Genomic DNA, 26,800 nt, shown 5'->3' on the forward strand with positions numbered 1-26,800 from the left:
AATAGCTTCTCACAAGAAGTGTTACTGCTTATGAATGGTTTTGGTTTCGTTGCTTTATTTAGTGTGAATGTTGATAACCACTGAATTGTTATTCCTGAACTTGAAAAGTCATACCAATTTATACCAATATTATGTGTGCAACTACTTCAACACAGATTTGCCACTATTTTTAAATGGCTGATAATCAGTGAAATGTGATAATTGATTTAAATTGCTTGTCCCTGTGCTGGGGTGGGGCAGGGGCTGGAGTTCTGCAAGCCCTGGGAGTTGCTGGGATCAGACACTGTGCTTCACTACCAGAATAGCTGGTTCCTTAGCAATGTTGAGACCAGAATGCCTTGGTCAATCTGGGCAGGGCAATTCCCCACGCAAGTTACCTGTCCCTGAGATACAGGAGGTGCCTTCCTGGAATTCTCTGAGCAAAGATGTCTGGAAAAGAGTGAAGGAATTTCTCCACTCTAGACAGTCTTCCAAAAGAGAAAGGGGGGAGGGGTGAGAGAGGGAGGAAAGGAAAGGAAGGGAAAGGAAAGAAGGCAGGTAGGCAGGGAGGGAGGGAGGAAGAAAACAGAGAGGAAGGGAGGGAGGGAGGAGAGAAAGAAAGGAAAGAAGGAAAAGAAAAAGTCTTCCTGGATTCACCAGTTTTCTCCACTGCTGTCTGAAATGTAAGACAAGTCACCAGGTGCGTGATGCGCGCCTGGAATCCCAGCTACTTGGGCGTCTGAGGCAGCCGGCTCACGAGTTTGAGCCCCTCCTGGGTGACTTAGCGAGACCCGTCTCAACGAACAAACAAACAAACAACAACAATAACAAAAAAAAAAAAAAAAAAACAGGATCTTGTTCTGTGGGACAAAGCTCTAGTCACCTCTCGTTCTCATGGAGGTGGCCTCTATGGCTGTATGTGTCCCAGGATCTGCCGCCGCGTTAGTGCTTTTAGGAGCACCCTTTTGAGCTACAGTTAGAATCAGAGGACTGGGCAGGTGCGGCAAAAGGGAGGAGTCTCACCTCCTTTGGCATTCTCCCTCAGTCCCATCTTCCAAGGGCCGCCGGCACGTGGTAGGAAAGCGCTCTATCATTGAGCTACACCTCCAGCAGGAGTGACTCCTTGTTGTAATCACAGGTGAGGCTCGCTGCCCACTGGTTCTGAGCCTGAGGCCTGTTTCCGGCCTGGCCTTCGAGGGGCCTGCGTACAGCAACCCAGCACATGGATCAGTCCCCAACCAACCGCAGCTTCTAGCTCTAGGCGCCTTTCCCACAGTCAGGAGGGGCCCGAGGCTAGTGAGCTGCCACCACTTGGCACGGAGACGGGCCGGGGGTCCCGGGTTCATGCAAGATCCTAAGGGCGCAGCTGCACGAGATGCACAGGGTTTTTAGAGTGTCGGTGCAGGCGCAGCGCTCTCTGCACAGGCTGAGCTTGCAGCGCCTGAAAACGAAGTGGCGCTGGGAAGTAAGATGGGGGAGAATGTGGGAAACGTCTGTCTACTGAAGAAATTACTCCAACTGGGATTGGAGTAATTTCTCCAGCTCGGCCTGCGGAAATCCGGAATCTTTCCAGAAGCCCGACGGCCCGGGCGCACCACAGTCCTCGGACTCTCTCCGCGGCGCCACGGCTGGCAGCCTTACCACCGAGAGCCAGCTGCAAGCCGCCCGCCCCAGCGTCCCGGCGCGGCCTCCGCGCCCCTCCAAGCACCCGGCGCAGCGCGGACACTGCAGCTCCGCCGCCGCCACTCCCCCCACATTCCAGAGGCCGCAGCGCCGTCTCCTTCCTCGCATTCCTGCCCCCCGCAAAGGAGTCCCTCCGCCCCCCGCGCGGCCGCGGGGAGGAGGGGGCGCGGCCCAGTGCCTCGGAGCGCACATTCCTCCGCCGCGCGCGCCCTTGAGCGGTGCGCCGCGTCCTTTGGCCCGCGCGTGGCCGGCGGAGCGACCCCGGCCCGGCGCCGGCCCCGCCCCGCCCCGCGCCCAGGGGTCCCGGGGCGGGCTCCGGGCTTCGGGCGGACGATGCGGCGGCGCGGCCGGAGCGGCGGCGGGAAGCGGAGGCGGAGGTGACGCGCTAGGGCCGGCGGGCCGGGCCATGCAGCGCTCCCGGGCGGCCGTGGACGAGGCGGCCCTACTCCTGGCTGGGCTGGCCCTGCGGGAGCTGGAGCCGGGCGGCGACTCTCCGGGCCGGGGTCGACGGGGGCCGCGGCCCGGGCCGGGAGAGGAGGCGGCGCAGGCACTGGGCCGCAGAGGCAAGGGAGGCGGCGGCCCCGAGGCCGGGCCGGACGGACTGAGCCGCGGGGAGAGAGGCCCGCGGCGCACGGTGGCTCCCGAGCTTAGCGCGCAGCCGGCGGGCAGCCCGCGGGTCAGCCTGGCGGGCTCCGACGGTGGCGGCGGCGGTAGCGCCCGCTCCAGCGGAATCAGCCTGGGCTACGACCAACGCCACGGCAGCCCACGCTCCGGCCGCTCCGACCTGCGTCCGGGCCCAGGTCCGTCGTCGGTGGGCAGTGCCCGCTCCAGCGTGTCCAGTCTCGGCTCCCGCGGCTCGGCGGGCGCCTACGCCGACTTGCTCTTGCCCGGCTCTTGCCTTGCGCCGGCTCGCTCCCCGGAGCCTGCCGGGCCGGCACCCTTCCCTCTGCCTTCTCTGCAGCTGCCCCCGGGCCGAGAGGGCGGCCCGAGCGCGGCCGAGCGGCGGCTGGAGGCGCTTACCCGAGAGCTGGAGCGGGCGCTGGAGGCGCGCACGGCGCGGGACTACTTCGGTGAGCGAACTGGGCCGCGCAGCCCTCCGCGCGCGGGCTTGGGTGGGAGGAGAGCTCCGGGTGGGCCAGGGACTGGGCGGTGGAAGAGGCATCGGGATTAAGAAGCTGTGTCTTCCGTGGGGCTGGGGAGCCTACGACGTTTTGTGACTTGCCAGGTCTAGGTTATTCCCAACAGCAGTTAAATCTCCAGGTCTCCCGCCAGAACGGGTTCTGGCAAAGTAAGTTGATGCACTGTTTCTGATATAGAGAAAAAAATCAGGTCGATAGGCAGAATAAGCTATTTTTTTTTTTCCTGGCTATTTCTTTTAACCTTTGGCACTTGCTTCTGTTTACCCTACCTGATGCTTCGTGATCAGCAAAAGGGACGTCCCCCAGCAGTATGGGGGTGCGGACAGGAACACGGAGGTGGAGTACCCTAGGTACCCTTGGACACCCCCTGACCGAGGCTGTGGGGATGCTAATGGCTGGAGGTGAAGAGCCCACCTTGCGGGAGAGGAAGACCAAGCCAGGCACACTGGGCTGCTTGGGGCTGTACTGTGGATATGTATCCAAAAGGAATTGTGCTTCCACGAATTTGCAGATCCCACTAGTCTCTGACAGCCTCTATTTCCCAGCCCCTCACGGGCTTTCTCATGCCTTTCAACAACTCAGGGTGAGGTGGGGGCGCAGCAGAAATATTGTATGGCCTGGGGAGAGAGTGTCCTTCCCTCCCTCCCTCCCTCCCTTCCTGATAAGGGCAGAGAGTGGAGGCCCCTGGCTTTAGACAGGTGATTATCAAGGGTGATTGTCAAGCCTGGGAATGAGCCTGTCCTGGGATTTCTTTCTATCTTTCTTGCACTCAAAGGAGGTAGCAATTCTGGACTGCCCTGTACTGGATCTTTCTTCTTCTTCTTCTTTTTTTTTTTAATTGTTCTATTTAGTTACACATGACAGCAGATGCATTTTGATTCATTGTACACAAGTGGAGTACAACTTCTCATCTCTGGTTGTACATGTTGTAGAGTCACACCATTTGTGTAATCATACGTGTACATAGGGTAATGATGTCTGTCTCATTCCACCATCTTTCCTTCCCCCTGCCCCCTCCCTGGATCTTTTTTTGATTGAACTCAGAGGCTCTTAACCACTGAGCCACATCCGTAATCCTTTTTATATTTTTAAATTTTGAGTCAGGGTCTCAATAAGTTGCTTAGGGCCTTGTTAAATTGCCAAGGCTGAACTTGAATTCTGGATCCTCCAGCTTCAGTCTCTGGATCCCTGGAATTAGACTTGTGCGCCGGGTCCTGAACTGGATCTTGAGAGATGAGGAGGCTGTATATCACAGGCCAGCTGGGAGCATTCCAGGCAGAGAGAAGAAAGTGAGCAAAAGGAGGCAGAGGAGGATGTAAGAAGGTCCCAGGGGTTGTAGTTCCAGAGGGGTCAGGGGTCAAGGGCAGTGTGCACTAAAGGGTTGGCCTGTTTTGGAGATGGGAGCTCCTCCCATGTGAGAGATCAGGGTGAGAACTTGTGGTTTGGCAGGTCTGGTGGCTCCTGGTAGCAGAGAGATGAATGAGGAGCTGTTGCCTCTTGTGCCAGGCAGGTGCCAGCAGCAGAGCCCAGACCATCTTCTGAAGAGGAACACTCTCCAGTGCTCTCTTGAAAGTAGTGGCCTTTTTCTGTCCCTTGTGTATTGCAGAGCTTGGGTGAGGGATTCGTCTCTTGGTCCCCATGGCCACCTGGAATCTTTATGTGACTCTGGGTGGCTCTAGTCCCAGCAGGTGACATTGGAAGTGAAGGGGCTGATGGTAAAAATCGTAGAGGATAGGGGACCATCCTTTCTAAAGAGCAGCTGGGGCTCAGCTTTGTAGCTACATGGGAGCCTGAGGGGACTGATAGATTGTGCTCCGCACCAAGAACAGCCAGAAATTGAGATTTTGGTAGCATTTAAAAAAATATTAGCAACCATTTGCTTGAGCTGCATGGTTCTAATGACACTGGACTGTTTGGAGGTACAAAAGTGGCAATTTCCAGCAGGGTGGGGTGGCACATCCCTGTAGTATCAGTACCTCTAGAGGCTGAGGTAGAAGGATCACAAGTTTGAGGCTGGCCTGGGCAACTTAGTAAGACCCTGTCTTCAAAATAAAAAATTAAAAGGACTAGGGATGTGACTTAGTGGTAAAGCACCCCTTGATTCAATCCCCAGTACCAAAAAAAAAAAAAAAAAAAAAAAAAAAAAAAAAGTGGCAATATTAGGTAGATCAACCTGAATAATAGAAAATTTTACTAAAGGAGTCTACAGGCAGCATGAGCACCAGTGATCTCGAGACACCTGATGCACCGAGCCTTTCTCTCTGTGCCATCCTTCATTCCTTCTCTTCAGCTCTGGTGCCAGCTGACCTCTTGGCTGCTCTCTGCATTCAGTGATGTCTTTGGAACTTTCCCTCTTTCCTCCCCGAGTTTCCCTGCCACTAGCCCGTCAACAACCTCAAGCCTCCAGAATGTTTCAGTTTGGTGGCCTGGCTGCCTTCTCTCTAGCCACCCACTCCGGGACCACACCCTGCTTCTGCTTCTCTCCAGCAGCCTTCAGTTCCACTGCAGCTGCTTCTCACCACGACCTTAGATTCCTCTCAGCTGTCTGCCCAGCATGACCCTGGCTCCCAGTCAGCGAGTCAGCCCCTTTTCCTGCTGCTCCTCTGGGCTCTGAGGGACTCGCAGGATGCTACTAGGCCCGGGGCAGATTTTTGGTCTTTAACCTCATTGGTCTTGTGGAGCCGCCAGTCTCGCTGAGACGTGGTCACTTTGCTCTTCCATTTCCTCAGCACCCTTCCTCTCTCCTCTGATGTCCACCCTTGCTTTCCACTTCATGCAGAATATTGTGGTCAACAGTCTGTCTCCACCAGCTTCCTGTTCCTTCCTGCCAGGCTCCCTCCAGTCCACCGCCAGCCCCTCTCTTCTGCCATCTAAGAGGATAAGGGTCCTCTATCTCTCACCTCCACTTTCTCCTTCAGCTTTCCTCTGCTATAAATTTGCACAAGGGTATTTCACTAAAAAGAAAAAGAAAAAAAAAAAAAAAAGGTAAAAACAAGACTCCCGAATCTACATGGCTACACCCCATGAGAGAGGCCCCAGCCCTTTCCTACATTCTTCCTATCCCAGTGTTTTGCTGAGATCATCTTGGCTCATTTAAATGCCTTCCTGTTCCCCGCAGCCACCTGCTGTCTCCTCTCTCTTGACTGACCCACCTCTCACACTGGACACTGGTGGTGCCATGCCCCAGCCCTGAATGTCTGCATCTCACTCTGGTACCCCACAGTGTGGAGTCTGCTCTCCTCACAGTGTCCTGATCCCTTAATTTCTGGGTGTCTCATGCTCCTTCTTTTCCTTCAGTATATCTTTATTAAAGTGTCACATGTACATATTTAGAGAAAAATCAAATAAAATGCAAGAACGACTCATGCAGAATAGAAGAGAATCTTCCCGGCTTTATCCACCTCTCTGTCCAGTTTCTCAAGAAGCACCCAGGTTTTATTCTTTTCACCTTTCACTGTTTTTCCAGTAGCTTAATCAGGGAAATGACAAGGTCAGATTCTCAAAGCTGATGAACAAGAATGGGAAGTCTGACTGCAGTTTGGGGGATGGGTTACTGGGGGCCAGGCTGGGGGGCCTGGGGAATCACATTCTGAATCAGGCCAGAGGGAGTGAGGGGTAGGAGTGAAACCAAGGTTAGGGAACAGAGGTTCCAAATTGGAGGTGGGGGTGAGGCACACACCTGATGAACCCAGAACTTGGGTATAGGAACATACCATCTCCTGAGGGGGAGTTGCAATCTAGAGTGGTTTGGGGGAGTCTGGAGCTCAGTCTGGACATGGGGTGTCTGGGGCCTTCTGGGAGGCGGATCAGCACTTGGGAGTCCAGGCTGCAGGGTTGCATCTGGAGCCCTGGGCAGGGTGTCAGGGAGACCAGTGAGGCTTCAGCCACACACAGGGACCTGCAGCTAGGGTTGGCTTGGTCTCTGCATTTTCAAAACACTTAAGTTAGTAATTAATTTCAGAGTAGAAGGATTTCAGGTACAGATCTAGATGTCTAGCTTTTCTTGAAAAGTCAGGTTCTCTCGCCTCTGGGCCTGCCATCTCACCTTGGAGCCAACTATAGAACCAAGGTGTGGGTGCAACCTCTGGCAGCTGGATCACTTACCTGGGTCCCCACAAGGCCATCTGTACATTCCTGCCTGGTTTTAGTTGTGGTGCTGGGGATTGAACACAGATCCTGTGCATGCTAGGTAGGTGCTCTATCTCTGAACTACACCCCCAACCCTTTTACTTTTTATTTTGAGACAAGGTTTCCTTAAGTTGTTGAGGCTGGCCTTGAACTTGTGATCCTCCTGCTTCAGCCTCCTGAGTAGCTGGGAGCAAACCACCCTCCCCAGCTCTTGTGTGGTTTTGTGGGCATCTGAATTGGTCCTCCCAACCCCTCAGAGGCCAGGACCAAGCAGGGGAGTAACCAGGAGAGCTGGGAAAGGAGAAGATCCAGAAAGCCAGGTGTAGGTTATGTCCTGGAAATCAAAAAGGAGAGATCAGATGGGAAAGTGCAGACTCGAGCAGTTAGGAGGTGACTGAGTGCACCAAGCTCTCTTTCTTGCCTGAGGGGAGGGGGAATGGAGTGGCTGCTGAAGAAGGGAGGGTTTTGTTTTTTGTTTTTTGTTTTTAAAGGCATGAGAGACTTGACCATGATCTTACAGATTGAGCATCCCTAACCAGAAAATCTGAAATGCTTTAAAATCCACAGCTTTTTTTGAGCATGAAATTGACACTCAAAAAGTTTCAGAATTAGGGCCAGGCACAGTTGCACACGCCTGTAATCCCAGTGGCTCGGAGGCTGTGGCAGGAGGATCGCAAGTTCAAAGCCTGCCTCAGCAAAAGTGAGGTGCTAAACAACTCAGTGAGACCCTGTTTCTAAATAAAATACAAAATAGGGCTGGGGATGTGGCTCCGTGGCTCGGTGCCCCTGAGTTCAATCCCTGGTATCACCCCTGCCCCCCACCCCCCCCAGAAAAAAGTTCCAGAATATGGCGTTTTAGAGTTTAGATTTTCAGATGAGGGAAGCTTAAAGTCTGTGTAGATATTCCAAAATCTGAAAAATCTGGAAATCTGAAACACTGGACCCAAGCATTTCAGATAAGGGATGCTTAGTCCATAAAATGAGAAAGCAGGAGGGAGGGGGACAGCGGTGTGTCCTGGAGAAGATTTAGGTCCGGAGTATAGGCGGAGCTGTCTTCGTGCCCTGGGGGACACAGGGGACCCTGAGTACCTCCGCGAGGGAGACTTGCAGTGTCGTGGGGGCTGCCTTCTGGATCTCCAGGCAGGCTGGTCAGGGTGCCCCAGGGCTGGAGCCAGGCTTCATCCTGGTGTTCCTGGTCACTTCTCCTTTCCGCCCACTGTCAGACCCCCTGGGCACCCCTGCTCCCCCACCTACAACTAGGAGTGGTCCCCAATTCCATCCAGTAGTCCCAGATACCTGCACAGTGATGGAGATTACTTCCTTCACGTCTTTGCTCAAATACCACCTCGTCAGCAGGGCCTTCCCTGACCACTGTGTTTAAGATGCACACACTCGGACATACTCTTGCACGTGTGTGGTGCTGGGATTGAACCCAGGACCTCGGCATGCCGGGCACACGCCCCACCACTGAGCTGCACTCCTGGCCCCTAGACAGGTTCATGCCGGGCTTCCCCGGAGCTTCCACCTGACTATTAATTAACTGCTGTTGTCTGTCTCCTCCGCTAGGATGCAGGCTCTTTGGGGGAGGGGACTTCAGTCCATGGCAGGATTTTTCCAGCGCCAGTGGGCTGTGTGGCGGGCCATTAAAGTCCGTGTGCTGACTGAAGGGAGATGTGGGGTCCGTGGTACAGATGAGGAGAGGGGACCTGGGAGGGTGGGTGATGCCCTGGGTGTACCTGGGTGGTCTTCATTCTTTGTGTCTGGGTCATAAAACACGTGTTTTTGTTCTGAAGAGTACGATTTGGTTCACAGACAGCAGAAAGGATTTTCCCTTAGTCCAAGAGTGAGGGCTTAGAATGACGTTTCTAGGTATCAGTGCGTCTTAGTAGCAGTGTGGTCCACTTCAGTATCGGGTGCTCTCCAACCCTTAGGCGATGGTAACAGACTCTAAGGAGTGGGTTTCCTTTATGGTCCCCGTGTGTCCTTAGTGGCTGAGTTATGTTGGCCTAGAGACGTTCGCCTGCCCAAGGCCAGGCAGGTGGGAGGCGTCAGGACTGGGAGCTAGATGCCTGTCCACCTGGCTCCACTGTCCCTGGTGCCAACCACTGCTCCGTCCTGCCTCTCCTCCCCTAGGCATTTGCATCAAGTGTGGGCTTGGCATCTATGGAGCACGGCAGGCGTGCCAGGCGATGGGGAGCCTGTACCACACCGACTGCTTCATCTGTGACTCCTGCGGTAGGTAACCCCTTCCCTGTCCTCTTGAACCCCCCAGGCACCCAGTTCCTAAGCAGATGGACCACCGGCTCTGGCCCAGGCTGGGGTGTGGAGTAGGCTGGTCACAGTCTTACCGTGCAGATGGGTTGTGGCTCCATTCCCTTTGGCCTGGCCTGTTTGGGAGGCGCAGGCTTTGCTAGGGCCTGGCCGGGGAGCCATGGAGCCCCTGAGGAGTCTTTTGCTGATGTAAGGAAAGGCCGTCTCTCTGGTCCTGCGCTTTGGAATCTCCATCCCGTGCAGGGTACTGATGTCTGCCAGGAAGCAGGTATGAAGTCAGCGACAGTCTTCTGTCCATCTGGACATAGAGCTGATATTCTTTTTCCTGCTCTTTATCTTTTTTTTTTTTAGTTGTCAGTGGACTTTATTTTATTTATTTATCGAACCCAGTACCTCACACATGCCAGGCAAGCGCTTTACCACTGAGCCACGACTCCAGCCCCCCCTGCCCTTTACCTTTGTCCCTGTTTTACACACAGTATAAACTATAAATTTTATAATTTAACTTAGAGAAAATTATAAAACTAAAAAAGTAACGATAGTCCAGCCACCCTAATAAATCTCTACTCTTGATTTTCCCACTGTTTTTCCAGACCGTGCCCTGAAGCAGACATCTTTTATTTGCTTGTGCTAAATATTTTAACATTTTATTACAAAATAATGTATGCAAAGTATTACATTAAACAGTTCTGAGAAGTCTTTGTTTTTCCCCTTTCCTCTTTACTAGGGATTGAACCTGGGGGCACTTTACCATTGAGCCACCATCCCCAGTTCTGTTTTTTTTTTTTTTTTTTTTTTTTTAACTTTTTAATTTTGAGACAGGGTCTCACTGAGATGCTGAATGTTTGCTAAGATGCTGAGACTAACCTTGAACTTGTGATCTTTCTGCCTCAGTTTCCCGAGTTACTGGGTTTTATAGGCATGTGCTGAGAAGTTTTTTGTTGTTGTTGTTGTTGTTAAACTCAGAAACACTTAACCACTGAACCACATCCCCAGCCCTTTGGATATTTTTAATTTAGAGACAGGGTCTCGCTGAGTTGCTGAGGCTGGCTTTGAACTGGCAATCCTCCTGTCTCAGCCTCCTGAGCCACTGGGATTATAGGCGTGCGCCACCACACCTGGTTTGGGAAGTATTTTTGCATGAGCAAAAAAACCACTTAAGTTTTCCTGGTTCCACTCCCCAAATGCAGCCTGTCAGTGTTATTTAGCAGTTTCTTCTATCAGACACCTCTGTACCGCTAAGTAGCATAAACTGCTGCTTCTGGAAATATTAGTCTTAGATATGATCTACTTATTTGAGCTGTGATAATGAGGAATAGATTCTTTTTTAAAATTTTTTGTTTAGTTGTAGATGGGCATAATACCTTTATTTTGTTTATTCATTTTTATGTGGTGCTGAGAATCGATCCCAGTGCCTCATACATGCTATGCACGCGCTCTACCACTGAGCCACAACCCCAGCCCCAGGAATACAGTCTTGTACCACCTGTTCCCCCTTCCCTCCAGTTAAGTCAGTCAACCGAGTTTATATTACTAGGGCTGCATAAATATTACTCACTGTAGAACTAGGCATACTGTGGTTACATCCCCCTTTTCTCTAGTCTTACTTTTCCTGGAGGTTTTCTTTTAAAAAAAATGTTTTTTTTTCCCTAGTCGGCTGGTATCAGTGATGCCTGTAATATTAGCAGTTTAGGAGGCAGGAGAGTTGCAAGTTCAGGTCAGGCTCAGCAACTTAATGAAACCCTGTCTCAAAATACAAATAAATAAATAAATGAATAAGGGCTAGGACTATAGCTCAGTAGTAGAGCAACCTGGGTTCAGTTCTGGTACTGGGGAAAAAGAAAAAGGCCTTTCCTATAATGCTTTATTTCCTTGCTTTATTTTATCTTCAGGGTCCTCCCCCGCTTAATCACCAAATGTTCCATTAATCACTTTCTACTGAGTTCCCTTGGGGAGCTCCTCATCAGCCTGAGCTAATTGCTTTCTAGGTCTGCATGGAACACTCCTTCTGTACCTTCGCATAATACTCTCTGGATTCACTATTTTCTGGATGCTTTGTCAGCTGCAGAGAATAGGGAACCTGCTGAAGAGGCCTCAGCTCTGAGTGCCGAGATAGATCTGCCTGCAGGCAGGGTTTGTTCCAGCAGTTCAGGTCCTGTGATTATCCTGACAGGGTTGCCCATAGTTTGGGGTTCATCCTTAGGGCAACTTCTCTCATAGCGGTGAGATGTCCAGGTAGCAACTTGAGACTTCAGTTTCATTCCAGTGGTCTGGAGGAAAAGTGGGGCATCTCTTCCGGGCACTGTCTGGGAGCAGGGAAACTTCTTTTTCAGAAGGCACCTAGCAAATTTCTTTGTATCTCATTGACCAGATCATCTCACACATACATACCTGAACCAATCCCTGTGGCTGATGGGCATGCTGTGATTTGATTGGCAGACTTGCCTGAGTATCTGAATCACGCTGTACATGGGAAAAGAAATCCAGGCTTTTGCATGGATGTGAAGCCAGTTCAGGGTCTTTGATAAAGAAGCAGCCAATAGTGTGGCTAAATTCTGATGTCTTTTTTTTTTTTTTTCTGGTAGGAGGGATTGAACCCAGGGCATTCAAACACTGAGCCACATCCCCAGCCCTTTTTTTTTTTTTTTTTTTTTTTTAAATATTTTTTTAGATGTTGATAGATCTTTATTTTACTCATTTATTTATATGTGGTGCTGAGAATCGAACCCAGTGCCTCACACATGCTAGGCAAGCGCTCTACCACTGAGCCACAACCCCAGTCCCCCCCAACCCTTTTTATATTTTATTTGGAGATAGGATCTCACTAAGTTGCTTTAGGCCTTGCTAAATTGCTGAGGCTGACCTTAAACTTGAGATCCTCCTGCCTCAGCCTCCCCAGCTACTGGGATTACCGTTGTGCCTAGCTAGAAAAATGTACCTTTAAATCAAGAAAACACAATGACTCTTATATTTAACTTTTTCATCGACAACCTAGTCATGGAAGCGGACAAAGATAAATATACGTAATTTTGTATAGGTATATTCAATAGTGTAGAGATGTTAGTTTTTTCTAAGTTGATCTATATATGCATTGGAGTTCCAATTTAAGCAGATTTTCATGACTTTGACAAGGTAATTCTAAAATTTAAATGGATAAACAAAAGACTAAGAATTGTCAAGAAGACCTTTTAAGAAAAAGAGCAAGTTCAGGGACCTTCTATTAGGTATCAATATGTATTGCAGAGTTACATTAATTACTGTTAGTCATCTTCTCAGTCCTTTGACTAAAATAGCTGACAGGAACAACTTAGAGGAAGAAAAGTTTATTTTGGGCTCACAGTTTCAGAAGTTCAGTCCGTGGTCCACCGACTCCATTGCTCTGGGCCTGAGGTGAAGCAGAACATCATGGTGGGAGGGTTCCCCTGCCATGAGGGTACTGCTGAGAAAAACTTCTCAGCTCCTGGCAGCCGAGAAGCAGAGAGTGAGCATGCAAGGAGCCAAGGACAGATATAATCCAGGGGCATGCCCCTGGTGACCCACCTCTTCTAGCCACGTTCTATCTGCCTACAGTTGCCACCCAGTAGTCCTTTCAAATTATTAATTGACCAAGTGGATTCATCCACTGATGAGGTTACAGATCTCAGAATATAATCATTTCACCTCTAAACACTGACACATTGCCTAATGTGAGCTTTTCGGGGGACATGAGATCCAAACCATAACAGTTACTTTCATGTGGTGTTGGTACAAGGACAAATACACCAGTGGGACAAAATAGAGAGCCCAGAACAGACTCAGACCCACATGGAGACTTGATAGAGGCGGCATTGTAGATGGTTCTGGAAACATTGGTCACCCAGGTAAGAAAATTAAATCAAATCCAGGTGCAGGAAAGATTTGACACTTATAGGAGTAGGATAGAAGCGTATATTTGTTTGCCAGTCTCCTGGTAAGAAAGCTTGTTTTGTTTTTGTTTTTCTTCAGTCACACTGAATGTAAAAGCAGAGACTGACAATTTTGGCTGCATTAGAATTAAATACTCGTCAGTGTGGTGGAGCAGGCCTGTAATCCCAGCCACCTAGGAGGATGAGGCGGGAAGATCACAGATTCCAGGCCTCCGCAACTTAGCAAGTCCCTGTTTCAAAAAATAAAAAGGGCCAGGGATGTGGCTGAGTGGTGAAGTGCCTGTGGGTTAAATTCCTAGTATAAATAAATGAGTGGCCGCAGGGCGGACTGGAGATGTAGTCCAGTGGTAAGAGCGCCCCCTGGTGTCAATTTCCAGTGCTGCAAAAAAAGAACTTTTTTTTAAAATACTTTTTTAGTTGTTGATGGACCTTTTATTTTATTTGTTTGTTTTTATGTGGTGCTGAGAATCGAACCCAGTGCCTCACACATGCTAGGCAAGCACTCTACCACTGAGCCCCAGCCCCAGCCTAGAACTTGTACCATGAAGAAAGGAGCAACAGCGACAGCAGAGCAGCATACCACCACACGTGCCCCTTCCGCGGGTTACCGCCCGGCATATTTAAAGTACAGAAAATGTAGCGTTTTTATAGTTTGATGTATTCAGGTGTGTCTTCCTTTTTTCACCCTGCTTGGGACTCATCGTGATTCCTGAATATTCAAGGCTTTTATTGAGTTGGGGAAAATCTCAGCTATTTTACTTTCCAAAATTGCTTCTCTCTTATTCTCTGTTATTTCCTTTTAGGATCCAAATGAGAAGTATGAGGCTTTCCCATTCTTGCGGTCCTGCTGCCTCCCCGGCGCGGCGCGTAGTGCAGCTGTGTCTGTCTCTTAACCTCACCTCATATTATCCATCTCTATCTCCCTTTGTTGTATTTTTACTCTGTTTCCTTTTGGTGCTGGGGACAGAATTCTGGGCCTCTCCCGTCTATCTGGTCAAGCGCCCTGGCTCTGAGCTGCGCCCTCGACCCTCCCTGTTGTATTGTTTAATTTCTTCAGCTCTCTCTTCTAAAATCTGAAATCTAGATCACTGATTTTTCTCTCCAACTGTTTAGTAGTCTATTTAACTCTTGCGTTGAGTTTTCTACTTCAGTGATTGGATCGTTGTATTTCTTAATGTTCTCTTTTGTTTTTTTTTTTTTTTTCAAATCTGCCTCAAAAAAATTTTTTTTTGGAGGGGTGCCAGAGATTGAATTCAGAGGCACTCAACCACTGAGCCGCATCCCCAGCCCTATTTCATATTTTATTTAGAGACAGGGTCTCACTGAGTTGCTTAGTGCCTCACTTTTGCTGAGCCTGGCTTTGAACTCATGATCCTCCTGCCTTAGGCTCTGGAGCCGCTGGGATTGCCCCACTGCATTTTTTAAAAATGTCTTTTTATAGGAAACAACTTTTCCCAGCCTGCCTCAACATTTTTGATTGTCTCTTTCTTTTGTGTTGGTCAGTATTTAAAATGAAAAATGTATTGATCCTACGTATATTTCAGCTTGATACATTTTTACATAGTATGTATATACTTTTGTTGTTACCACCCAGATCTCCTAGAACATTTCCACCATCCCACAAGATTCCCTTTTGCCCTTCCCTGCCAACTGTCAATGAATGAATGAATTGATTTTTGTGGCGACGGGGATCAAACCCATGACTTTGTGTATGTCAGGCTCGCGCTGTACTGCTGAGACACCTCCAGCGCATTCGCTTACTTTTAGTTGAGAACAACTTACATACAGTCTAAGAAACAGATCTTAGGTAGATAGAGGGCAAGTGCCCACCTCAGAGTCAGACCGCCAGCCCTTAGGAGTACAGTAAAAAGGTTGTGGGTGAATGTGTACGCTCACAGCCCTAACAAAGATACAAGAAACTTTAAGCCCCCTCGGAATGTCCATCTGGCCATTTTTCAGTTGCTTCTCAGCAATCGAACTCCAGGGCACTCTACTACTGAGCCACATCCCCAGCCCTTTTCATATCTTATTTAGTGACAGGGTCTTACTAAGTTGCTGAGGCTGACTTCGAACTCTCGATCCTCCTGCCTCAGACTCCCAAGTGCCTGGGATTACAGGTGTGCACCACCACGCCCAGCCTCAGTCCTTTTTATTTTGAGACAGAGTCTAAGTTGCTGAGTCTGGCCTCAATCTTGCCATCCTCCTGCCTCAGCCTCCCAAAGAGCTGCGATTACAAGTGGGCATCACTGAGCCCAGCTCAGTATTCTGATTTCTAGCTATAGATTAGTTTTGTCTTTTCCAAACTTTATATAAATGTGTTTGCATAAGACTTCCACTTTTGTGGCTAATTCCTTTTGCTGAGCACACCTTTTCCCCCAAATCCATTTCACTTCATGTATCAGTAACTCACTCCTTTTTATTGTTGAATAGGAATCCATTGTATGAATACACCGCAGTTTGTTTATCCATGAACTGTTGATAGACACTCGAGTGTTCTGTGAACATTCTTGTAGAGTTCACTTGGTGGACATATGTTTTCATTTCTCTTGAGTAAATTCCAAGGAGTGGAATTTCTGGGTCATAGGGTGAGTGTATGTTTAACTTTATAAGAAACTGCTGGACTATTTTCCACAGGGGTTGTACCATCTTAGGCTCCCAGTAGCAGTGTAGGAGAGTTGGGCTAGTCTACGGATTTCCAACAACTGGCATTTTTGTCTTTTTAATCTTAACCATTTTAATGGTATCTCATTGTGGTTTTAATTTATATTTCCTTGATGACTGACTAATGAGGTTAAACATTAATTAATATATGTTTTGGGAAGCCTGTTTAAGGCTACTGGCCATTTTTTTTTTGGAATTGGGAATTACTATTGTTATTTTGGTACTGGGGGTTGAACCTGTGGACACTTAACCCCTGAGCTACACCCCCAGCCCCTTTGATTTTTCATTTTGAGACAGGGTGTCTCTAAATTGCTTAGGGCCTCAGCCTCCTGAGTTACTGTGATTACAGTTGTGTGCCAGTTGTCTTTTAATGATGAAATTATAGGTTTTTAATACATTTATATATAGTAAGATACAAATTTTCAGATGCATGTTTTATTTATTTATCCACTTATCTCTTTATCTCCCTGTTTATTTATCTATTTTTTGGGTGCCAGGGATTGAACTCAGGGGCACTTGCCCACTGAACCACATCCCCAGTCCTATTTTGTATCTTATTTAGAGGCAGGGTCTTACTGAGTTGCTCAGTATCTTGCTTTTGCTGAGGCTGGCTTTGATCTTGGCAATCCTCCTGCCTCAGCCTCCTGAGCCACTGGGATTACAGATGTGCACCACAGATCCTGGCTCAGTTTTATGAATATTTTCTCCTAGTGTGATTCTTTTTTTTTTTTTTTTTTTTTTTGGTGGTACTAGGGATCGAACTCAGGGCCTTGTGCTTGCAAGGCAAGCACTCTACCAGCTGAGCTATCTCCCCAGCCCTAGTGTGATTCTTTTTATTTGCAGTACCAGGTATTGAACCCAGGACCTTAAACATGCTAGGCATGCATTGAACTACATCTCTGGCTCTTTTAAAATTTTTTATTTTGAGACAGTCTCACTAAATTGCTTAGGCTGGCCTCAAACTTACAATCCTCCTGTCTCAGCCTCTTGAGTTGTTGGAATTACAGGCATACACCATCATTCCTGGCTCTAGTGCGAATCTTCAAAATATTTTTAATGATGTCCTTTGATGTTTTTGTTTAGTTTTGTGATGTTGGGGATTGAATCTAGGTCCTCTCACATGCTAGGCAAATGCTCTGTGACTGAGCTATGTCACCAGCCCGCTTTCTGTGACTTAAAAAGTCTTTGTCCTCCTGAGATAGTCTCCTGTAATTTTCTTCTAGAAGCTTTAGGTTGCAAGATTTTATATTTAGGTTGGTAAACCAGTTCATATTAATTTTTGAGCATGGTGTGAGTTAAGGGATTGAGTTCTATTGTTTTTCCATAACAGTACAGTTATTCTAGCACCATCTGCTGAAGACTTGACTTTCCTCCTTGTGTATTTGTTGAAATATTTTTGTGTCTGTGTTTAGAACTTCATTTTGTTCTATTGATCTTTTTCTAAAATTTTTTTCTTTTAGTTGTAGATTGACACAATACCTTTATTTTATTTTTATGTGGTGCTGAAGATCAAACTCAATACCTCATGCATGCTAGGCAAGCGCTCTACCGCTGAGCTACAACCTCAGCCTTGTTCTATTGATCTTTTTGGTCTCCTTATCCCAATATTATACTAGTTTGATTGTTCTATAAGTCTATAAAATAGGTAGCATAAGCCAGTCTGTAAACCCAGTGACTTGGAGGCTGAGGCAGGAGGATTGCCAGCCTCAGCAATTTAGTAAGACTCTGTCTCTAAATAAAATATAAAAAATGGCTGGGATGTACTCTGTCCCTGAGTTCAATCCCCTGGAACCAAAAAAAAAAAAAAAAAAAAAAAAAAGGTAGCATAAGTCTTTGTCAAGATTATTTGGGAGCTGGGATTGTGGCTCAGTAGCAGAGCACTTACCTGGCATATGTGAGGTACTGGTTTCGATCCTCAGCACCACATAAAAATAAATGAATAAAATAAAGGTAAAAAAAATCTACTAAAAAAAAGATTGGGCTATTCTGGTTCTCAGGGATGCTTAACCACTGAGCCACATCCTCAGCCCTTTTCATTTTATTTTATTTTTCAAATTTTACAGAGTTGCTTAGGGCCTCCCTAAGTTGCTGAGGGGGGCCACACACTTGTGATCCTCCTGCCTCAGGCTCCAGACTCACAGGGATTACAGACATGTGCTGCCATGCCTGGCTCTTTGCATGTTTTTAAATGAAATTTTTTTTTTTTTTTTTTTTGGTGCTTGGGGATTTGAACCCAGAACCTTATGCATGCCAGGCAAGCACTTTACCACTGAGTCACTCCCCAGCCCTAAATGAAGTTTAATATAAATTTTAGAGTTGGCATATCAGTTTTTACAAAAAAAAAAAAAAAAAAAAAAAAAGAAAGATAAAAAGAGTGCTGAGACCTAGATTGGGTGGCATTAGGTACAAACTAATCCTATAACATTTGAAGCCATGACCAGGACTGTTAGGAAGTGTGAAGGTCTGAGATTTCCATCCTTTGCAAGCTGACAGGTTAACCAGCCTCTCTTCTGTGATGCTCACAGAAGACAGGAGCCTGTGGTCAGAGACTTTCTGCATGAGTTCCTTGTCCTCTTCTGTCCTGCCTCCCCCTTGAGTCCCACAGAGTTGACAGAGTGGCTAGGAAGATGCTGCACACATAGTAGGTGTCTTCCAGAGCTGAGGAGCCTTGAGCTTAAGGAACCCCAATTTTTTTTTTCTTTCTTTTTTTTTTTTTTTTTCTTTTTTGAGACAGGGTCTGCTTTGTTGCCCAGGCTGTTCTTGGGCTCCTGGGCTCAAGCGATCCTCCTGCCTCTGCCTCTTGAGTCCTGGGATTAGGGCGTGCCCCGCCCCCTCCAGCAAGAAGCCTAATATTTTGTAACAGGCTGCCAGCAAAGCTGCTTGACCATTATCCTGGAGGGAGATTTTATGTTTATAATACTAGACAGCAAACAAACCTGCCCTCTGTTCCGGAGGACTGTCTGTTTTCTAAGTAGTTTGCTGTGCAAATGTTCTTGAAAAGAGAATCCAGGAGAGCTCTCAGCCCTTTCCCTGCAGAAACTTCAAGGGGAAATTCTTGCCTATTGATGGTGTATCTTTTTGTGTTTGTAAAGGTCTTTTCTTTTTTCTTCTTCTTTTTTTCCTGTGGTACCTAGGGTCTCATGTATGGTAGGCAAGCTCTCTACTGCTGAGCTATGCCCCCAGCCCTATTGTAGGTCCTTTTGAATTTCTCTCAGCTAAGTTTGGTTTTACAGTATAAGGTCATAGGCATCTTTCCATAAGTTTATTCTTTAAATATTTTTTCGTTGTAGATGGACACATATCTTTATTTTATTTATTTTTATGTGGTGCTGAGGATCAAACCCAGTGCCTCACATGCGCTAGGCAAGCGCTCTACCACTGAGCCACAACCCCATCCCCCTTAAATTTATTCTTTATAGTGTTCTTTTCTTTAATGCTATTATAAATGTAGTTTTTAAAAAATATGAGTTCATTTTCCAATCATTCCAATCATTTGTTGCTAGAATATAAAAATATATTTGGACATTTGGTTTTTAAATGCTGACCTTATATCTTGCAATTTTGCTGAACTTGCTTAGCCTTTTTTTTTTTTTTTTTTTTTTTTTTTAAGATTACTTAAGATTTGCTGTACAACACAATTATGTCCTTTGTGATTAAAGGTAGTTTTATTTCTTCCTTTCTATTTTTCATTGCTTTTTTTTTTTCTCCCCCCACCAGGGAAAGAACCCACGGCTACTCTATCACTGAGCTACATCCCCAAATCCCTGGCCCAAATCCCTTTCTCTTTTCAAAAACTTTTGAGACAAGTTCTTGCTAAGTTGCCAATTTGGCCTTGAACCTGTGATCCTCCTGCCTTAGCCTCCCAAGTAGTTTACTGCCTTTCTTTTTTTCCACTTGTTTTTTTGCATTGCCTAGAACATTAAGCTCAAGGTTAAATCTTAAGGGGAAACAATGTAATATCTCACTGTCATATAGGGTGCTAGTTTGGTTCTCGTGGTGGCCAGTGGTCGCCACTTCCTCTAGTTGGAACTGGTACCTTTCCCCTAACTGTGATGGGGGAGCCTCTGACAGCTTCCAGTTCAGCTGCAGCTTTTGTTCTGACTAGGATGCTGTTCATAGTGGGGGAAAGAGTTGTATTTCTAGTATTTGTAGATTAAGAAGATTCATTTTGTAGCTGGGCACAGAGGCGCAACACCTGTAATCCTAGCCATTTGAGAGGCTGAGGCAGGAGGATTGCCAAGTTCAGGGTGAGCCTGGGCAAATTAGCAAAACCCTATCTCAGAAAATAAAAAGAACTGGGGGAGTAGCTCAGTATTAGAGCCCTTGCCTAATGTGGGAGAGGCCCTGGATTTAATCCCAGCACTGCAACAAATAGAAAAGGTTCTTTTTTGTTTGTTTGTTTTGTTTTGGTACCAGGGATTAAACCCTGAGCTGCATCCCCAGCCCTTTTTGAAATTTTTACTTAGAGACGGGGGTCTCACTGAATTGCTTAGGGCCTCGATGAGTTGCTGAGGCTGGCTTTGAATGTGCAGTCCTCCTGCCTCGGCCTCTGGGATTACAGGCGTTCACCACCACACCCAGCTACAAAAATAGTTCTTATATTTACCTTGACGATCTCTTGCCAGTGTTCTGTTCACAGTGTGCGCTATTTTTTGAAATGCCTATTATTATAATAATAACAACATTAAGGGGAAATTTAAAAATGCATCCATAATCCACCTTCTCATCTGTTGGAGGAGAGCGCTGAGAGATGGAAGCCGGCTCCATCCTGTTCGGTATTCCAGGGTCCCCCTTCCCGCCCCTCACCCTCACAGGGAGACGACTTCGAGGGAAGGCGTTCTACAACGTGGGAGAGAAGGTGTACTGCCAGGAGGACTTCCTGGTGAGTCGGCGGTACCCTTGGCCGTGCGCGTGGGAGCAGGGGCGGGACTCTTCTGTGCACGGAGCCCTGAGGCAGGAGGCAGGTGCTGACTGGGCGCGAACCCCTGTGGTCTGACGTCCTGCACCCTGTGTCCCCCTCCCAGTACTCCGGGTTCCAGCAAACAGCTGACAAGTGTAGCGTGTGTGGACACCTCATCATGGAGATGGTGAGACCCTCCCCCAGCTTCCGGGAGCCCCTCTGACACAGGCGGAGTCTGAGGACCCCACCCTCTCACCTGATCCGGACCTGCCCGGGGCTCAGAGTCAGAGCCTCCCCCAGGGGCACTGCTGAGCCTCGCGCCCACGCTGACCCTTCAGTGCCTCCCACCCCCAGATCCTGCAGGCCCTGGGCAAGTCCTATCACCCCGGCTGCTTCCGGTGCTCCGTGTGCAATGAGTGCCTGGACGGGGTGCCCTTCACCGTGGACGTGGAGAACAACATCTACTGCGTCAGGGACTATCACACGTGAGTCGCGGGTGCCTGGAGCAGGCGTCACCTGACTCCCCGGCCTCCCTGGGAGCCTTTTTCTGGCCTTCCTTTCTGCTTTCCTTTCTTGGGCTTTCCTCTTCTGGCCTCTCCTGTGCACTTAGTGGCTGGGGTAGGGCACAGATGTCTGCCTCGACCCGCTTTCTCGGGCACTTCAGCCACCAGCCATTCCTGCCTCTGCCTGCATGTGCCCCTCTTCCAAGTGTGTGGGACTCTCCTAACTGCTCTCACTGCGCTCAGGGCTGGGCCTCTTCCCTGGGGTGGGGACTTGGGTCATTATAGACCCTTCCTCCTTTCTGTCTGGTGCCCTCGGTCCATTCGCCTTGCTGTGGCTCCAGGCTCAGGCCTAGGAGCTCAGTCCTGTGCTGCTGCCTCTCTTGGAATTGATGCTGGCCATCTGCCCCTGGTACTCGGGGTGGAACCAGGTCTTGCAGAGGTCTCAGCCGGGGTGGACCAAACCTGGACATTAAGTGGCAGGGAACTCACAGGAAGCATGAGCAAGATGGCAGGACGAGCCTGAAGTATTCTAGAGGTGGGATAGGGTGGAGGCGAATTGGGAGCCAGATGAAAGGGCAGGACCCAGAAGGCATGGCGGAGCCACGAAGCATCCACAGGAGGAGGGAAGGCCTGATGCTTGGTTGGGCTGTGTCTTGGGGCTGCAGCGGGTGGACCTATCCTTGTGCCCTTGGCCTCTGGTCATGTAACTGGTCACTTCTGGTTTCCTTTGTTCCTCCAGGGTTTTTGCACCAAAATGTGCCTCCTGTGCCCGTCCTATCCTCCCTGCACAGGTAGGAACCATTCACTTGGAGATGGTCAGATGCTGGTCTCCCTGGCCTCTGCCCAGCCCTGCCTGTCCTGTCCTGCCTCAGATTCTAGACTGAAGTGGGAGGGATGACACCAGCTCCACATCCCTCAGGGTCACAGGACATGCATGTGCCCAAGCAGATGTCCCCGGCGTGAGTTCCAGGGCAGCAGCGGGCCCTGCTGCTTGGCTGCCCACTGCCTCCCCCGACTCCTTTCTCCGTGGATGACGGGTGGCTCCGGGGTCTGTTGAACTCTGCGGGCTGAGGAAGTCAGGCAGCTGCCACCTTGGGTGGAGCAGCTCTGTCAGGGCCGGGCTCATCCCCGTGAGCTCTGTCCCAGGCTGCTGCAGTGGCCTTTCCTGCCTCCAGAAATGAAAACAACACACACGCACACGGACACCCGTGTGACACCCAGGGACACCTGTCGTGCTGTCGGCATGGGGTCTGTGCTCGCACAGTGGAGTGCACGGGCCATGGCAGCCCTTCATGCAGGTGTCAGGTGGGCCTCAGGTTCCAGGGTGCAGCTCACGTGTCCATCTCTTCTTCCAGGGCTGCGAGACGACCATCCGTGTGGTGTCCATGGACAGAGACTACCACGTGGAATGCTACCACTGCGAGGTGAGCCGGGCCCTCGCGGAGCCAGTGGCCGGGGTGGTCCCCTCCTCTCCAGGTCTCCTTCTTGGCCCAGCTCCTCTTCTGTAGCTTCTCCATTCTCCCTGTCTTCTCTCAGCGAGCCCTCCCTTCTCTCCTCAGGCATGTGCTCTCTCAGCCTGTTTTCTCATTTAAACAAATATCTGCTACTTAGAGTATGTGGGGTGCTGGGGTCGTAACAGCGTGGACAGTCCTGCTGCCTGGGGCAGCACAGGACGCATATACACTCAGCTCTATTTGCCCAGGGTGACAGGTGCCGTTCAGAGAGCACAGAGGCAGCCTTGGGAAATCAGGGAAGGCTTTCTGGAGCAGGTGATACCAAGTTAAGATTGGAAGGTGAATAATTAGAGCCAAGAAGGCAGCGAGAAGGTCATTTCTAGGCAATGGAAGCAGAATGTGCTTAGGTACAAAGGGAGGAGGGTGGTTTTGTGTGGCTGGAGAAGTCTGCAGGAGCTGGGGACAAAAGGACACAGGAGCACTAAGGAATGTGGACTTAGCCTGGGGGCAGTGGAGACAAAAAGGGATGACCAGGACTGGATTTTAGAGAAGACACGCATTTCCATGCAGAGAATGGAAGGAAAAAGGAGGCCCTGAGGAGGCTGGTGGGGTCAAGGTTGTGGTCCTGGGTTCAGGGAAGCGGATAGAATTGAGTGGTAGTAAAGCAGGGAAGGGACTAGATTTGGGAGGTGCTGGATGCAGGAGTCGAGGGTTGGGAATGTCCATCAGGACTTGAGCAGAGTGAGTGTGATGGTCAGCTTTCTGTCACTAAAACAAATACCTGAGACAATCAACTTTATAAAGAGAAAAGGTTTATTTTTGGCTCACAGTTTTAGAGGTTTCAGTCCATGATTGGTTGGCTCTGTCATTTGGAGCCTGTGCTGGCACATCATGTGTGGTGGAGCAAAGCTGCTCACCTTGGCTGGGACACAAAAGAGAACAAGGAAGAAGCAGTGGGTACCAGTGGGGGGTGTCCCACAAGTTCTGATGAAGGCATGCCCTCAACCCAGAGGCCTCTACCGCTGAGCTGCATCCCCAGCCCTTTTTAATTTTTTGAGACAGGGTCTTGCTAAGTTGTCCAGGCTGACCTTCCGCTTGTGATTCTCTGGCCTCAGCCTCCCGAGTGGCTGGGTTGCAGGAATGTGCCACCGCACGTGGCCTAAAGTCTGTTAAAGGTTCCACTGCCTTCCGGTGGCCCTGTGGGCTGGGGATCAGGGGCCTACACATGGGCCTCTGGGGGTGTTCCACATCTAGGCTACAGCAGTAAGGGCGAGAGAGGAGGTGTAGGACTCTCGTTTTTGGTAGCTGGAGACTCTGAAGGTCCCGTAGACTGTTAGATGTGCCGGAATTCAGACTCTGCCAACAGAGGCAGGAATTCGGGAGTGACCAGCCTGAGGCTCTCTGATACTCTGCCCTGTGAACTCTCGTCGTGGCCTCCCCGTGTTCTAAAGCCAAGGCGACCGCTGGGCAGTGGTCGGGTTATCACCCTGCCTCCTCCTCTCAGGGACCTGAGGTGCTCTCCTGGGTCTGAGAGTCACTGTTCATACATGTAGCCTGTTTTGTTTATGGTCAAAGGTGGGAGGGGAAATCCAATTCTTGTCACTCTGTCACTGTGGGAAGAGGGACATGGCAGTGGAAGCAGAGGAAGAGATGGAGCCTTCCGGGGAGGGTTGTAGAGGAAGGAGGAAACCCCAGGAGCACTGGTCATTAAGGGACCACAATGGAGGACAGAGGGGCAGCAAGGAAACCAGGAAGAGCGCCTTGGCTGCGAGTCCCGAGGAGAGTTGGGAGCAGTGCGGTGCTCTGGTGGGGCTGACGGCCCAGTGGGAGCAGAAATCCTGCAGGGGGCCTGGGAAGCAGGATGAGGAGCCGTGGCCTGCAGAGGGGCCACCGCTTCCCCTCTAGCACTAACAGCCTCAGCGTCCCTGTGCCTGCTTAACCATCCCAGGGGCCGTAGCATCCCCTTGGGGTCACTGACCACAGCCCCTGGCCTGTGGCCAAAGCTGAGTCAGGGAGCCGGCCAGGCTGCCGGCGCCGTGAGGGCTGTGCTGTTGCCCTGGCCCAGCCCCAGGCTCTGGATGGAGCTGGGGGTCCAGCCTCCCTGACTCCTTCCCTCTCTGGTGGGCACGGGGAAGCAGCAGGACCCAGGAAGGACAGGGAGAAGTCCTGGGTCATGAATGATTTGGGACCTGAGGCTGTGACCTCAGGGCAGCAGCCCAGCTCCATGGCCTGTGGGAGGGGCAGGCATGGGTCTCAGGGGCTGTGGGTCACACTTCCTTCTGCTCTCGGGGGCTCTAACCCAGGCCTCCCTCTTGCTTACTAGCAAGCTTTCTACCAGCGCCCTACGCCCCAGGTGCTGGGGTCGCTCTCCAGGCCTCTTGCGTCAGAGGGCGTGCTCCCGGAGTGGAATCTGGAACACTTCCCCACACCCGCCACCTCTCCTCCACCGGCCTCCTCCACCTCGCCCCCAAGACCGGCGGGTTTGGTTTCCCTCACTTCTGTTTTCTCCTCCAGTCTCTTACCGCCCTGTGCTAAGGCTCAGCTCTGTCCTCTTCTAGTTACCGGCACTCCTGGGAGGAAACCTGCTTTTGTGTGTGTGTTTTTAAACCATCGCCTGATGCCCACAGTTGTCCCCGGCCCGCCCTCCCTGAGCCAAACCCATATCCACCAAGATGCACCTCAGTCAGCACAGGGCTCCTGTCCTGCCCCTGGCAGAGTGCCAGCCAGACTTCAGCATGTTGTCCAGAGCCTGCAGGTCTGTCCCCACTCCCTGACCGCCGGTTGTCCTAGTCGTGCCCCACCCCCCTTATTCTGGTGTCTGGGCTGTGTTCTTTCCTAGGACTGCGGGTTGCAGCTGAGTGGGGAGGATGGACGCCGCTGCTATCCCCTGGAGGGCCACCTTCTATGTCGTCGCTGCCATCTGCGGCGCCTCGGGCATGGCCCACTTCCCTCACCCGCTGTGCATGTCACTGAGCTCTGAGCAGGGGCAGGTTGGGCGTGGGCTTGGGTGTGGGAGGGAGGGCTGCATGGGTGGCCCAGTCAGTGTCCCTGCGGGCCCTGCTGCCACTGCCACCACACTCCCTCCCGCACTCCTGCCCAGCCGCTGGCCTGTCCGCAGGGGCCGGACCCCCGCGTTGAAGCTACTCCTATTTATTCACCGTCTGTGCCTCCTCAAGTCACCTCCCTCGGGTGCCCTGCCCAGTCACCAGCTTTCCATTCCAGGACTCACTACGCCTCTGCAGCCTCCAGGACAGGCTGGGCTGGAGAGCTGGAGAGGTCCGCCTTCCTTGGTTTGGAAGGGGCCTGGGACCCCCTCCAAACTTGCTCCCCGGGATAGGGTGTGGTCCGGAAGGCCTGGGTTGGTGGAGGGCACACGGGTTTGTGTTTCATAAATGCCTTGCCCGCTGGTGGGTGAGACGGGTGACTTGTTTTTGTGGGGAACACTGTGGTATTTGGCCATGGGGGCTTTGAGGGTGTTTTCAGCCACAATTTCCCCCTGCCCTGGCTCCTGGCTTGGGGTTTGCCCCTCCCCACCATCCTCAGCCTCTGGAAAAGACCTGCTCGCGCAGAACTCCAGCCGCAGGTGTTGGTGCAGAGCGACCGCGAGGGGGCGCCTGCGCGCCCTGCCGGGAAACCACCTGTATGCGCGCACTGTGTACCAGGCTCCACAACAAATGGATATGATTTGACTTAAATTAAGTTTTTCCTTTGAGGATATTTTCATTTTCTTTAAAAGAATATAGTTTTCTTGTAAGAACTTGGACTGAGGTTGTTATTTCTTAAAATTACAGCAGACCCGCAGATGCCCTATTTGTATATCAAGTAGCTAGATTTGGGGTGGTAACAATATTGTAGCTTAACTATTTTTGTATAAATTCATTTAAAATCTCACAGTGTGTGCCTGCATTTCAGACTTCAGTGGGGGAGATGTTGTGTGTCACTGTCCTAAGAGCTGTGACCTTAAAAACTGCAGTTTTGGGGAATGTACATTAGATTTTTCCTTGAAAGATGCTTGAGCATTGGCGACCGGCTTTTCACTGACCCGTGGTGTTGGACACTTGTGTGGGGCCTCTGGTCATGATCAACTGTCGTGGGTTTTCATGGACCGCTCTGAATGAATCTGTTCCTGTGAGAGTGCCACCCCCTCTTGGCTGCTGTTCGTGCCCCTCCACCACCA

The 26,800-nt window shown here is 50.1% G+C and overlaps 1 protein-coding gene across 3 annotated transcripts; it reads left to right on the plus strand.

Annotated features, from left to right (window-relative positions):
* The first annotated feature begins 1,898 nt into the window (after positions 1 to 1,898).
* Positions 1,899 to 26,527, plus strand: Wtip (WT1 interacting protein). Of its 3 annotated transcripts, none has more exons than XM_047529815.1 (8): positions 1,899 to 2,732; positions 9,063 to 9,164; positions 20,551 to 20,648; positions 20,791 to 20,853; positions 21,021 to 21,151; positions 21,909 to 21,960; positions 22,525 to 22,593; positions 25,463 to 26,527. In XM_047529815.1, the coding sequence occupies exons 1-8, from the start codon at positions 2,069 to 2,071 to the stop codon at positions 25,601 to 25,603; spliced, it is 1,320 nt and encodes a 439-aa protein (XP_047385771.1). In that variant the 5' UTR covers positions 1,899 to 2,068; the 3' UTR covers positions 25,604 to 26,527. The 3 variants fall into 3 exon arrangements, with proteins under 3 accessions (XP_047385771.1, XP_047385773.1, XP_047385772.1); XM_047529816.1 differs by having other exon boundaries at positions 1,914 to 2,732; positions 20,581 to 20,648; positions 25,463 to 26,526; XM_047529817.1 differs by lacking the exon at positions 9,063 to 9,164 and having other exon boundaries at positions 1,908 to 2,732; positions 20,581 to 20,648.
* The last annotated feature ends 273 nt before the right edge of the window (positions 26,528 to 26,800 follow it).

This window comes from Sciurus carolinensis, chromosome 16 (genome assembly GCF_902686445.1).
Source record: "Sciurus carolinensis chromosome 16, mSciCar1.2, whole genome shotgun sequence".
NCBI lineage: Eukaryota > Metazoa > Chordata > Mammalia > Rodentia > Sciuridae > Sciurus > Sciurus carolinensis.

What these genes read in the sequence shown, in the direction of transcription:
- Wtip (XM_047529815.1), top strand. Translation starts at nt 2,069, where the DNA reads ATGCAGCGCTCCCGGGCGGCCGTGGACGAGGCGGCCCTACTCCTGGCT. An exon ending in CACGGCGCGGGACTACTTCG is followed by an intron (nt 2,733 to 9,062) that starts GTGAGCGAACTG and finishes CTCCTCCCCTAG; the next exon opens with GCATTTGCATCAAGTGTGGG. An exon ending in ACTGCCAGGAGGACTTCCTG is followed by an intron (nt 20,649 to 20,790) that starts GTGAGTCGGCGG and finishes TCCCCCTCCCAG; the next exon opens with TACTCCGGGTTCCAGCAAAC.